The following is an 11877-nucleotide window of genomic DNA, read 5'->3' on the forward strand; positions in this document are numbered from 1 at the left end:
GGACACAAAGAGTTTGCAAAGGGATATAGATAGGTTAAGTCAGTGGGCAAAAGTTTGGCAGATAGCCGATATTGTGGGAAAATGTGAGGTTGTCCACTTTGGCGGGAAGAATGGAAAAGCAGAATACTATTTAAATGGGAGAGACTGCAGAATGTTGAGGTACAGAGGGATGTGAGAGGATGTTTCCCCTCATGGGAGAATCTAGAACTTGTGGGCACAGTTTCAGAGTAAGGGGTGTCCCATTTAAGATGATGATGAGGAATTTCTTCTCTCTGAGGGTCTTTAATCTTTGAAATTCTCTACCCCAGGAAGCTGGGTCATTAATTATATTTGTGGCTGAGTTGGACAGTTTCTGAACTACAAGAGAGTCGAGGGTTATCGGGGCAGGCAGGAAAGTGGAGTTAAGACCACAATCAGATCAGTAATTGACTGGCGGAACAGACTCGATGGGCCAGATGGCCTACTCCTGCTCCTATTTCTAATATTCTTATGATCAGGAGAGACTTCTTTACCCAGGGAATGGTTAGAATGTGATACTTGCTACCACAAACCAGATAATCTGTTCTTCTGATGTTGAGTGAGGGATTGGCATTGGCCAGGGCACCATGGATAACTCCCCTGCTCTTCTTCAGAATAGTGCCACGGGATATTTTCCAGCCATCTGAGAGGGCAGATGGGGCCTTGCTTTAGCATCTCATCCAAAGTACAGCACTGTTGATGGTGCAGCACTCCCTCAGTGCTGCACTGGAGTATCAGCCTCGATTTTTGTGCTCGGGTCCTGGAGTGCAACTTGAGCCCACAGCCTTCTAACTCAGAGGCAGGCCTGCTACAAACTTAGCCACAGATAAGTTAGATAAAGACATAGTGGGGAGAAAGGAATGGAAGAATTTGTTGATGGGATCAGATGAAGTATGGTGAGAGAAGCATAAACACTGGCATGTACCTGCTCATCAGAAACAATAAGGGGTCAGTCATTTAGGACTGAGATGAGCAGAAATTTCTTCATTCAAAGGGTTGTGAATCTTTAGAATTCCCTTCCCCAGATTTTTGTGTATGAAGGAAATTAAAGGATATGGCGACAGTGCGGGAAGGTGGAATTGAGTTCCAATATCAGCCATGAACTTACTGGACGGTGGAGCAGGGTCAAGGGGCCGAATGGCCGACTCTAGTTCCTTTTCCTTATTACCTCAGCCACATTCTCCACTCTCAATAAGATTTCCTTTTTGGTGCCAAAATAAACCTTTTTTACTTTGCCTGTTGAGAAAAAACTTCATTGCTCATTTTTAATGATACCCACTAATCGCTTCCAATAACATCTCATTGTCCCTCTTATTTCCTTTATAAATTCTCTTCTGTTCTTTTGTATTGTTCTTGGCTCTGTCGTGTATCTGACCCTGAAATTTATCAGAAACCTATTTTTGTGTTTCAAGTTAATCTCGTCATCCACAGAACTGTAGCATTGGGTGACCATTCTCCCCCTCATGGAATGTACCTCATCTATACTCCAACAGTCTCTACTTTGGAGGCTTCCCATTGCTCAGTTACTCTTTCTCTGTTCATGTTGGTTTTCAACTTGTTTATTTTAGTAATAATGATAATAATAAAAATGAAACAATGTTCCATTGGAACAGTTGTGATAGTTGATGAAGGTTGAAGCAGCATGAGGTTTATTTTTTGGCGCCCATTTCCCTCTCCCTCAGTTTGCCTAATGATGATAAATGACTACAATTGAAACTGATTTCTGAATATTCACTAAATTGAAAGCAAAATACTGTGGATGCTGGAAATGTGAAATAAAAACAAGAAATAATGGAAATATTCAGCAGGTCTGGCAGCATCTGTGGAGAGAGAAGCAGAGTTACTCCGTTGGGTGCATGGTTCATAAAAAGACCATCATATCAATTGAGAGTATTATGTTTTTTTTTCCATTATTGCCACGAAATCATAATTCCATGTGGCTATGTGTTGCTGCAGCCCTCTAACCTTATTGGCCACGCTGCATGTATTTACACAGACACTCACTGAAATCATTTCGGTTTATCTCTCACACCTCCGCCATTCACCAGTTTCTGATCCTTCCTCTTTCTGAACTAATCTTTATTTTAATGCTCTTTGCCTCTATCAGATCTGTTTGTTCAAATGACTGTAAGTAATGCCAAAGATCACCCAAACTAACTGTGTCCCTGGAGGATTCATTCTGTCTGTATAAATGCTCCTTTAGATGATCACAGTCTCAGTTGAAGTCATTGCTTTAATCTGAACATGAAATATCCATTCAGTGCACTACCGATACTCGCTGATGTTGAGTTCATTTACTGTCCTGTGCTTGGGGCCATCGGAGTGCCCAGTAAGTAATTAATATCTGTTCATTGCTGTCATTGACCAAGTGTTTCTGCTTTGAGCACAATCGGCAATCTGGTTACAAATTGTGCTCAGAATTATGCCAGTTTGAGAAATGCTTTTTTTCCCCTTTCAAGTTTCGTTCAAACTCATTTGTATGTCTCTGAATATCAAATCTGCAAATCTGCCATGGACCAGCACAATTGGTCAGCATTTTAGCATCTAATGATGTAAAGATTTTGTTTATGATATCCCTTGATATATTTAAGAATGATAATCTCATGTAGTTTTAATATGTCCAGTCCTTCACCTTTGTGTAAACATATTTTAAAGATTGAACATAACGTAAAAATAATTACACTGGTGTACAATAGTCAATTTCTTCGTAATTAAAAAAAATGATGTTTAATGCTTTTAAAACATGCCTCTTAGAGTCCTTGCGCCTAAACAAAAACAAAGCTTAATTTTAGGCACCTCCTTGAAGGCTCACAAATAGGTGCAATTAGTGGAATCGCTCCATGATGATTAATTAGATCAGGAAATGGGGCCAGTTCTGTGGACAGGGTCAGTATCTAGTGCAATAGTTTTAAAACTAAAACAAAAGATTGGAGAAATCCTATTTGTGCTTAACACAATTTGTGCTTATAATTCCACGATTTTTTGAAATTGTTTGGCCGATTTGAGGTGAATTGTGCTGAAAAACCAGTGCTACTGTCAAGCAATTCTTGCCAATGTCTTTACTATTTGTTTTATTTCTGGAGGTTTGATAATGTGGCACTGTGTCTAATATCTTCATAACACAGTCACATGTTTTTGGTGAGTATGTACTGCACATGTGGTATTTACTTAGTGATTTTTATATCAATAATAATGGTTGTGGAATCCCACTGTGGGATGTTTGATTTCATGTGTTACCTCACCTTCCTCGATCTGCTCTTTTCGCAAATACTTAGAAGGTCAATGAGAGGATTGTAAAGGGGGAAGGGGCACCTGAGCCTTACTGGAGATTTATGGACAAGATATGTTGTGGATTCAACAATGATCCATCAAAAGTAATAGGTGCGATGCAATGCAAATAGGCAGAAAACAAACCTGATTGAGTTCTTTGATGAAGTAATGGAGAGGGTTGATGAGGGTAGCACAGTTTTTTGGAAAGATGACTGATAAAGTAACACAATTGTTAAAGACCTGATAGCAAAATGAAAATCTATGGGATTAAAGGGACAGTAGTTGTGTCAATACGAAATTGGCTAAGGGACAGAAAGCAGAGAGTTGTGGTGAATGATTGTTTCTCAGACTGAAGGGTGGTATACAGTGGCATCTGCTAGCTTTAAAATTTGGACTACTGCTCATTTTGACAGATCTATATGAAGGAAGTGGTGTTGGGGATACAGCTCATCATTTTAAAGTTTACAGGTGACACAAAACTTGGAAATGACAGACTTCAGAACGACATAGATTGGTGAAATGGGCAGAGACAAGACCGGTGAAATTTAATGCAGTGAAATGTAATGTGATTAAGTTTGGTAGAAAGAATGAGGATGGATGTGCATCTTTTTGAAGATGGCACTGCAAGTTGAGAAAACAGTCAAAAAGGCATATGGTGTTTCTTGGCTTTACGAAGACATGTTCAGAACAAATAAACAACAAAGTTTTGCTAACCGTTTCTTAAACACTGTTTAGGTCTGAGCTACAGTATTCTGGCCAATTCCACACACCATATTTTCGGAATAAAGCCAAGGCTTTAAAGAGAGCACAGTTGCGATTTACTAGATTGGTCCCAGGGATGAATTGCATCAGTTACTTGAACAGACTGGAGAAGCTGGGGGTTTGTTCACCCTGGAACAGAGAAGTTTAACTGGAGATTTGATCGAGGCATTCAAAATCATGAAGGGGTTCAATAGGTTAAATAAGGCAAAACTGTTACCAGTGGGACAAGGTAACTAGAGGACACAGATTTAAGATAATTGACAAAAGAACCAGAGGTGACATGAGGGGACTTTGTATCAGCAAGTTCTTGTGATCTGGGATGCACTGCCTGAAAGAGCAGTGGAAGCAGATTCAATAATAAAACAGAATTGGATAAACACACGAAGGGGAAAAAAATTGGAGTTTTATGTGGAAAGAGTAGGGGAGTGGGACTAATTGGATAGCTTTGTCAAAGAACTAGCACTAACACAACAGATCAGGTGGCCTCCTTCTGTATTGTATTATTAGATGATGTTATAAAAGCATGTTTATTTTAGAAATGCTGGTGTAATTGTCAAGTATAATCCCAGAGTTCTCGGAGACCTGCTGTCCAGTTGCTGAATCACTGTGCAGCAATATTCATCAAAATAAATTGAAATTGAATCATGTATTTATAACATTGGAAATAAAGTGAAAGAGCAAAGCTCAAACTGAGCACTCAGTCCAGTTCTGGTCCCGAGTATAAAAGGAAGCAGTTTAGAGGAGAACCAGAAGATCTCTGGGCACGAAGAACAAGTTGTGAAGGACAATTGATAAATCCTGGGCTTTTGAGCCTTGAAACGAGTGGCTGAAAGATGTATTTACTGATGTGAAAAGGCTATAACGATATGCATACTGGGTACTATTTCAGACCAAGCCATGACAAGGGGTCAAGTGGATACAGTTACAAACTGGATATTGACAAATTTACAACAGATTTCAGGAAGTACTTCAAATAAAAAGTCATCAAGCCATTTGGACTGGATTTTGGTTTGGATATTATAACAGATACCCTGGTGCCTGTGAGAAACTATTGAATACTCTCCTGTGTGGAGAGTGGCTACATTATGGGGTTATTCTGGATGTTGGAATTGAAGGTAAATCCAATGGTCCTTTTTTTTAAATCTGTTTTCTGACCTTGATCCAGATTTGGTTGGGAAGCACTATAAGATATCCCAAGGCCCTGAAAATCATGATTTAAATGCAAGTTCCTTCTTACACACGAAGCTCCATTCATCTACCATTCCTGTCATTACTGTGATCTACTGGCTCCCGTTCTCCATTCATTAATTTGAAGTACTTGTCTATAAATCCCTGGATCCTACCTTCTGAATCTCATCTTCCACCCTAACCTTCACCCATCTCTGTCCTGTCCTGTGAAATTCTCTTCTATTTTGTTTCTTCTGTCTCTTTTTGCTTTGGCCTTTCCAGGATTGGCTTCTCCCTCACTCCCCATTCACGTCTAAATTCCATTCTTGACATCGTGACGTCACATGCTTGAACTTGTTTATGTTGAAATTTTAGTGTGATATTGTATCATTTCTGAGTTTGTATTTGTGAATTCGATGCAGGATGGGGCATGGCTAGTTATGGATCACCAAGCAAGTATAAAAAGTAAATGTATTCCCGGCCAGTTCGATTCCCTCCTCTCTCAAACTGTTGCCTGGTTGCAGCAGTTGGGTTCATTTGAACTCTTTGCCCCTAATATCTCACGTATTATTTATGTATAAGTCTTGAAAGCCACTGTTAATAAACCTCCAAAATTCAAAGGAGCTCCTTTTAAACCAGGTGAACAATGTGCAGTTCCAGTCAATATCAGGCAATAGCAATCAGGTAGATTTCCCTCTATCTAATATGTAGATAGCATGTATTTAATTCTTCAGTGTTCAACATTCAACAAGTCAAGAAAAACGGTTAAATTGAGCTGTGATGTCTGAATTAGTTGCCTCCGGCCCCGAAAACAAACTCTGCAACCTTGACAACCATTTCATCCTGAACCCGAGCTCTTGCCTCAAGTTGAAACTGATCGTTCACAACCTCACCTTGAGTTAACCATCTGACCCCACATTTACCATCACCTCCACAACATGAACAGCCTCTGCCCCAACTCATTTCACCGTCTGCTGAAACCCACCTCCATGCTTCCAATGCTCTCCTGGTCAGCCTCCCATCCTCCCCCTCCACAAACTTCAGCACATCGAATACTCCACTGTCCATAGCCTATCCCACACAAAATCCAACTCACCCCTCGCCATGTTTCATTTACTCCTGGTTCCTCCAAAGCCTCCAAATTAAAATCCTCAAGCTGCTGTTTAAATTATTTCATACCCTTGCCCCCTCCCTATCTTCACAAACTCCTCCAGCCCTTCAAACTCCTTTGATCTCTCCATTCCACTGACACTGTCCATTTGTGCATCACTTCACTCCATTCCACTATTGTTGGTCATTCTTGCAGCTACCTGGATTCCACGCTCTGGAATTTGCTCCCCAATCCTTCTGCTACCTCTTTCTCCTTTTTTAAATCCTTCCTTAAAACAACTTTTGATCGCCACTCTGAATATTTCAATGTTTGATTCAGTGCCTATTTTTTCAAGAGATACAGCACTGAAACAGGCCCTTCAGCCCACCGAGTTTGTGCCGACCAACAACCACCCATTTATCCTAAACCCTACAGTAATCCCATATTCCCGACCTATACTAGGGACAATTTATAATGGATAATTTACATATCAACCAGCAAGTCTTCGGCTGTGGGAGGAAACCAGAGCACCCAGCATAAACCCACGCGGTCACAGGGAGAACTTGCAAATTCTGCACAGGCAGTACCCAGAATCGAACCCGGGTCACTGGAGCTGTGAGGTAGCAGTGGTAACCACTGCGTCACTGTGCCACCCTTGCGAACCACTGCGCCACAGTGCTGCCCTATTGTGCCCTGAGAAATGTCTCTCTCTTAACAGCAACTAACAGTTATACACCACTTTTAATGTAATAAAACGTCCGAACACGCTTCACAGGAGCATTTATAAAACAAAATATGACACTGAGTAACATAAGGATCTACCAGGTCAGATGACAAAAAGGTTGGTCAAAGAGGTCGGTTTTAAGAGTATCTTAAAGGAGGAAAGCAATGTAGAGAGAAGGAGACTGGTGGTCACCCTGCAGCTTAATGGTATTCAGGCAGAGAGGGAATTGGCAACTGCCAGAGAGTCAAGAAGGACCAGGCAGATAATTCAGAGCTCCCTGAGTTCATCCCACTCACGAACCAGTATTCTGTTCTGAATATTGGTGAGAGTGATGGTTCCTCTGAGGTGTGCAGCCAGAATCTAGTCCACAACCTCATGGATGGCTCAGCTGTACAGAGGGGCAGGAGGAAGATTGGAAAAGCAAAAATGCAAGGGGACGCTACAGTTAGGGGAAGAGACAAGTGGCAAATACAGGATAGTATGTTGCCTCCCTGGTGCCAGAGACAAGGATGTCACAGAGCAGCTGCATAGTCCTCTAAGGGGGGAGCTGAACAGCCATCAGTCACAGCTCATATTGAAATATGTTGAAAGAGGAATGTGATCCGGCAGGCATAGTTTAGGGAGCAAGGAAAGAAACTAGCAAACAGGATCTCAAAGGTGGTAATCTCCATATATTCCCAGTACCATGAACTGCGGGGTGTGCGGAGATGGGGAGCGAAGAGATAGAAAGGGGGGGACACAGAGTGAGCGGGGGGACACAGAGTGAGAGGGTGTGGACATAGAGTGATGGGGGGGACACAGAGTGAGGGGGACACAGAGTGAGAGGTGGGACACAGAGTGAGAGGTGGGACACAGAGTGAGAAAGGGGACAGAGTGAGAGAAGAGCACAGAGAGAAAGGGGGGGGGGCAGAGAGAGGGGGGGACAGAGAGAGGGGGGACAGAGAGAGAGAGAGAGAGTGGGGTCAGAGAGAGAGAGAGAGAGAAGGCGTATGGGGGGCAGAGAGAGAAGGAGACGGACAGAGAGAGGGTGGAACAGAGCAGGAGAGGGGCGACAGAGGGAGATTTGGGATGGGGGGGACAAAGGGATAGGGGGTACAGAGGGAGAGGGAGGTACAGAGGGAGGAGGGGGTGTGCAGAGAGGCAAAGGTGAAGTGTGGGGGAGGGAAGAGAAAGAGAGAGAGAGAATGATCAAGATCACTCCTGACAGATGGATATCTAACCAGGATACTCTGCATCGCTACCAGAAGTGTGCAGGCAAACATTGACTACTTTTGCGAGCAAATTAAAAATGCCAGGTGTCTCTCTAAATCAGTATCTAACACAGTGATGAGAAAGTAAGTCAATAAATTAATCCTTTCATTTAAAGCTTCTTCACAAAATTACACATTTGTTGTTGTTTTGATTTAAAGCAAGATTAATTGTTAAAGCCTTTATCTTTCCAAAATTGTCTCACCGGCCCCCTATGTAAGACAAAAAATGTACTGTGGCCCCCTCCCACGTGTAAAGGTTGGACAACCCTGGTTTAAGCTAATTTGGCAGGGGTCTGGGAAACAGTAGATAATATTTGAGAGGAAAATCAAGGTGCACAGAGAATTGAGAGAAACAGAGTAGGAAATGCGAAGGCATTAGGTGGGGTCAGTGTAAGAGGGGTGTAATGCGATGTAAATTAGGGTTACTGTGAATATATATGAATGTGTGTGTTGTATGTTTGTTTGGTACGCTGCCACCTTAGTCTAGCTCAGAGATTCTTCTGTCTGGAGCAATTAGAACATTAACCTTATCACATACTAACTATGTACAGCTTCACACCAGTCTCTCCTCTAAAGCCACGCTGCATCTATCTTGAAGTCTCTCTCACGTGATCCCTTACATCACCATGGTAGGAGGAATTCTTTACACTGTCTCAATATTAACCCTTTCAGACCCTTATACTACAGGCTGGATTCTGTTATCCCGCCAATCACGGCCGCGGCTGTGCAAAATGGCAGTGGTCCCATGATATTTTTGGACGCGCCACCACAATTAAAGGCAGGTGGTCACGTAGCATAATGATGTACCGGGGATTGCACTGGCATCGCTAATTACGCTGTCTCCTGATGTTGGATTGCAGGGTTCAACCTCCCCCCGTAACAGTACCCCCCTTGCAGAGCTCCCCCGCTCCGCTCCGGCAGTATCCACTTGCAGAATTTTTCCCTTCCACACCCCCAACACTTGCAGAGTCCCCCCTCCCCTCACATCTGCAGATTGACCTTACTGGCAATGTCCGATGTTAAAAATAATCAGCAAGATAACAACAAATTACTTCCCTAACTTTAGCAGACACCGAGGACTCTCGCCTCAGTGGCACTAGCTTTTCAAAGATGGGAAAGTGAAGGCACGTGAGTGCAGCACATTAGAAGATTGTGAACTCCAGGCAGGATCGTGGTGAATTAGATACTAATGCATGGAAAACAGTATTTTACCCCAACTCCTCCCAAATCTCTGACTTCACAGCTTCAAGCTGTCAGGAGGCTTCATAACTCTCCGTGATCTTGTTGTTATCAGATACAGAAGATAGGTGGCCTTTCTCTGAACTTTTGTTTCTTGACTTGGGCAGCCTTCATTGAGGTTTGTAATATCCGGTGCTTTCTGAATTTCAGGTTTAGCTTTTGATTCGTCCAAATGTTTGACTGACTGACGTCTTTGATGAATAGGAATACGATTCCTTCAGTTTCTTCATAAAGTACCTTCCAAAGTTCAACAAAATAATATAGCTGCTGATTCTCCTCTCTATGGACAATTACTCCTTCTCTGCTTTGGTCTCGTACCCCTACCTTCTGCCATTCTGACAATTTCAATAGGTTCCTGGTATGGTATTTACTGTTATAATAATGGGCTTATTTCTTTCGATAAGACTTTACTCTGTCTTGAACTCTCAGATAATCTAGATTTGTAGCCCTGGAAGTAATTTTTTGAGTAGGATTGGAAGTTGGTTTCGATGTTTTCTTCCCATTAACAGTTCGGATGGTGCTAATCCACATGACAATGGAGTATGTCTGTAGTTTAGAAGTGTTGATTTTTCTTTAACAGTGCTTTACTAGTTCTGACTCTTTGTTCAGCTTCTCTATTAGATTGTGGATACCTAGGGGAACTTGTTTAATGTATCAATCCACTGATTTCCACAAAGTGCTTGAAGTAGTCGTTTCTAAATTGTGGTCCATTATCGGAGACTATCTGATCAGGTAGACCATGTGTTGCAAAGTTTTCACCCTCCTCCCTTGTCCCCCCACACTATTAACACTAGAACCTATTCCCTCGTTGTTCCCCTGGCCATATGTCCAGAACTCATGCCTGTTTTTAAGATTAATGCTTCTTTTATTTCTCTCAGTTGATTCACAATTTGTTTTATTTTACAACCCGTTTCCTGCTGAAAACACTGGTACAATTTTCAAATACAGGATGCAGTAAATTCAACAGAACGTCCTGTTTACCTGATGCTTTGAACTTGACCAGTTATTCTCACCTTGTTTTTTTTTGCAGTTAACTTGCTGGCGATTGTGATCCTGTCTCGGGGAAACTGCGGTCTCTCCAAATGTGTCACTCATTACCTGGTAGCCATGGCAGCGGCCGATCTCATGGTTGTCATGACTGATGTGATCCTGAGGTGGCTTATTGTTTATTTCCCAGTTTCTTTCCTGGATATTACTCCTGTATGTAGTTTGGTTGAGGTGCTCCTTACTGCTACGACAATGAGTTCTGTCTGGTTTACAGTTGTTTTCACCTTTGATCGATTTGTGGCCATTTGTTGCCAGAAGCTGAAAACTAAATATTGCACTGAGAAAACTGCAAGGGTGATAATTGGAGCAGTGACCATGCTGAGCTGTTTGGAAAGTATTCCCTGGTTCTTCAAATTTAAAGCTCAGTACATCTTCAATAACTTGGAATGGTTTTGCATCACAAAACCAGAGTATTACACTTCAATCTTGTGGGCAGTATACGGGATTCTTCATCGCCTTCTATCCCCTTTGCTCCCATTCGTTTTGATTCTGCTCCTCAACACTCTGACCGTCAGACACATTTTAATAGCTAGTAGAGCCCGCCGGAGACTCCAGGCGGACAGTGATAGAGAGAGTCCCAGTGACCCTGAGATGGACAAACGCAGAAAATCCATCATTTTACTCTTCACTATCTCAGGCAGTTTTATTGTTTTATGGATGACCTATGTTACGTGTTACCTGTATCAGCGAATTGAATTCATGTCTGATTCCTATACCCCTTCAGCCACTGCAAATACCATCGGATACCTGCTCCAGCTCCTCAGTACCTGCACAAACACCTGTATCTACACAGTGACTCAGAGCAAATTCCGAGAGCAGCTGAAAAAGGTTGTGAAATATCCTTTCACTGTGATTCACAGATTCATCAAACAGTGAACAAAAAGATTTGTCAGCATTAGAATTCAGTTCCATCTCATAAATAAGGTTATATCCTGATAAGCAGCGCTAAGTTCAGAGTTCAGAGGAGCAGGAATGTATCAGAGCCCAAATCCCAGAGCTCCGAGCAGCTCAGCATTGATTCCCTTACAATATTTATCCAATTCCCTTCTGAAATTTTCTATTGTTTCTGCTTCCACCACCCTATCAGGAAGTGCATTCCAGATCATAACTCACTTACTAAATGTTTTTATTCCCATCTCCCCTCTGTTCTTTTTAGCCAATTGCATTCAATGTGTCCTCTGGTTCCTGACACTACTGCCAGTACAAACATTTCCTCCACATGATTTTGAAGACTTTTATTAAATCACCTCTTAACCTTCTCCATGAAGAAATATCCCAGCTTCTGCAGTCTCGCCACATATAGTCCCTCA

The 11877-nt window shown here is 42.2% G+C and overlaps 1 protein-coding gene across 1 annotated transcript; it reads left to right on the forward strand.

Moving 5' to 3' along the window:
- The first annotated feature begins 2262 nt into the window (after nucleotides 1-2262).
- LOC137378644 (probable G-protein coupled receptor 139) lies at nucleotides 2263-11443 on the forward strand. Its single transcript, XM_068048935.1, has 2 exons — nucleotides 2263-2347; nucleotides 10551-11443. The coding sequence occupies exons 1-2, from the start codon at nucleotides 2263-2265 to the stop codon at nucleotides 11441-11443; spliced, it is 978 nt and encodes a 325-aa protein (XP_067905036.1).
- The last annotated feature ends 434 nt before the right edge of the window (nucleotides 11444-11877 follow it).

This window comes from Heterodontus francisci, chromosome 17 (genome assembly GCF_036365525.1).
Source record: "Heterodontus francisci isolate sHetFra1 chromosome 17, sHetFra1.hap1, whole genome shotgun sequence".
NCBI lineage: Eukaryota > Metazoa > Chordata > Chondrichthyes > Heterodontiformes > Heterodontidae > Heterodontus > Heterodontus francisci.

What these genes read in the sequence shown, in the direction of transcription:
- LOC137378644 (XM_068048935.1), top strand. Translation starts at nt 2,263, where the DNA reads ATGAAATATCCATTCAGTGCACTACCGATACTCGCTGATGTTGAGTTC. An exon ending in TGGGGCCATCGGAGTGCCCA is followed by an intron (nt 2,348 to 10,550) that starts GTAAGTAATTAA and finishes TTTTTTTTGCAG; the next exon opens with TTAACTTGCTGGCGATTGTG.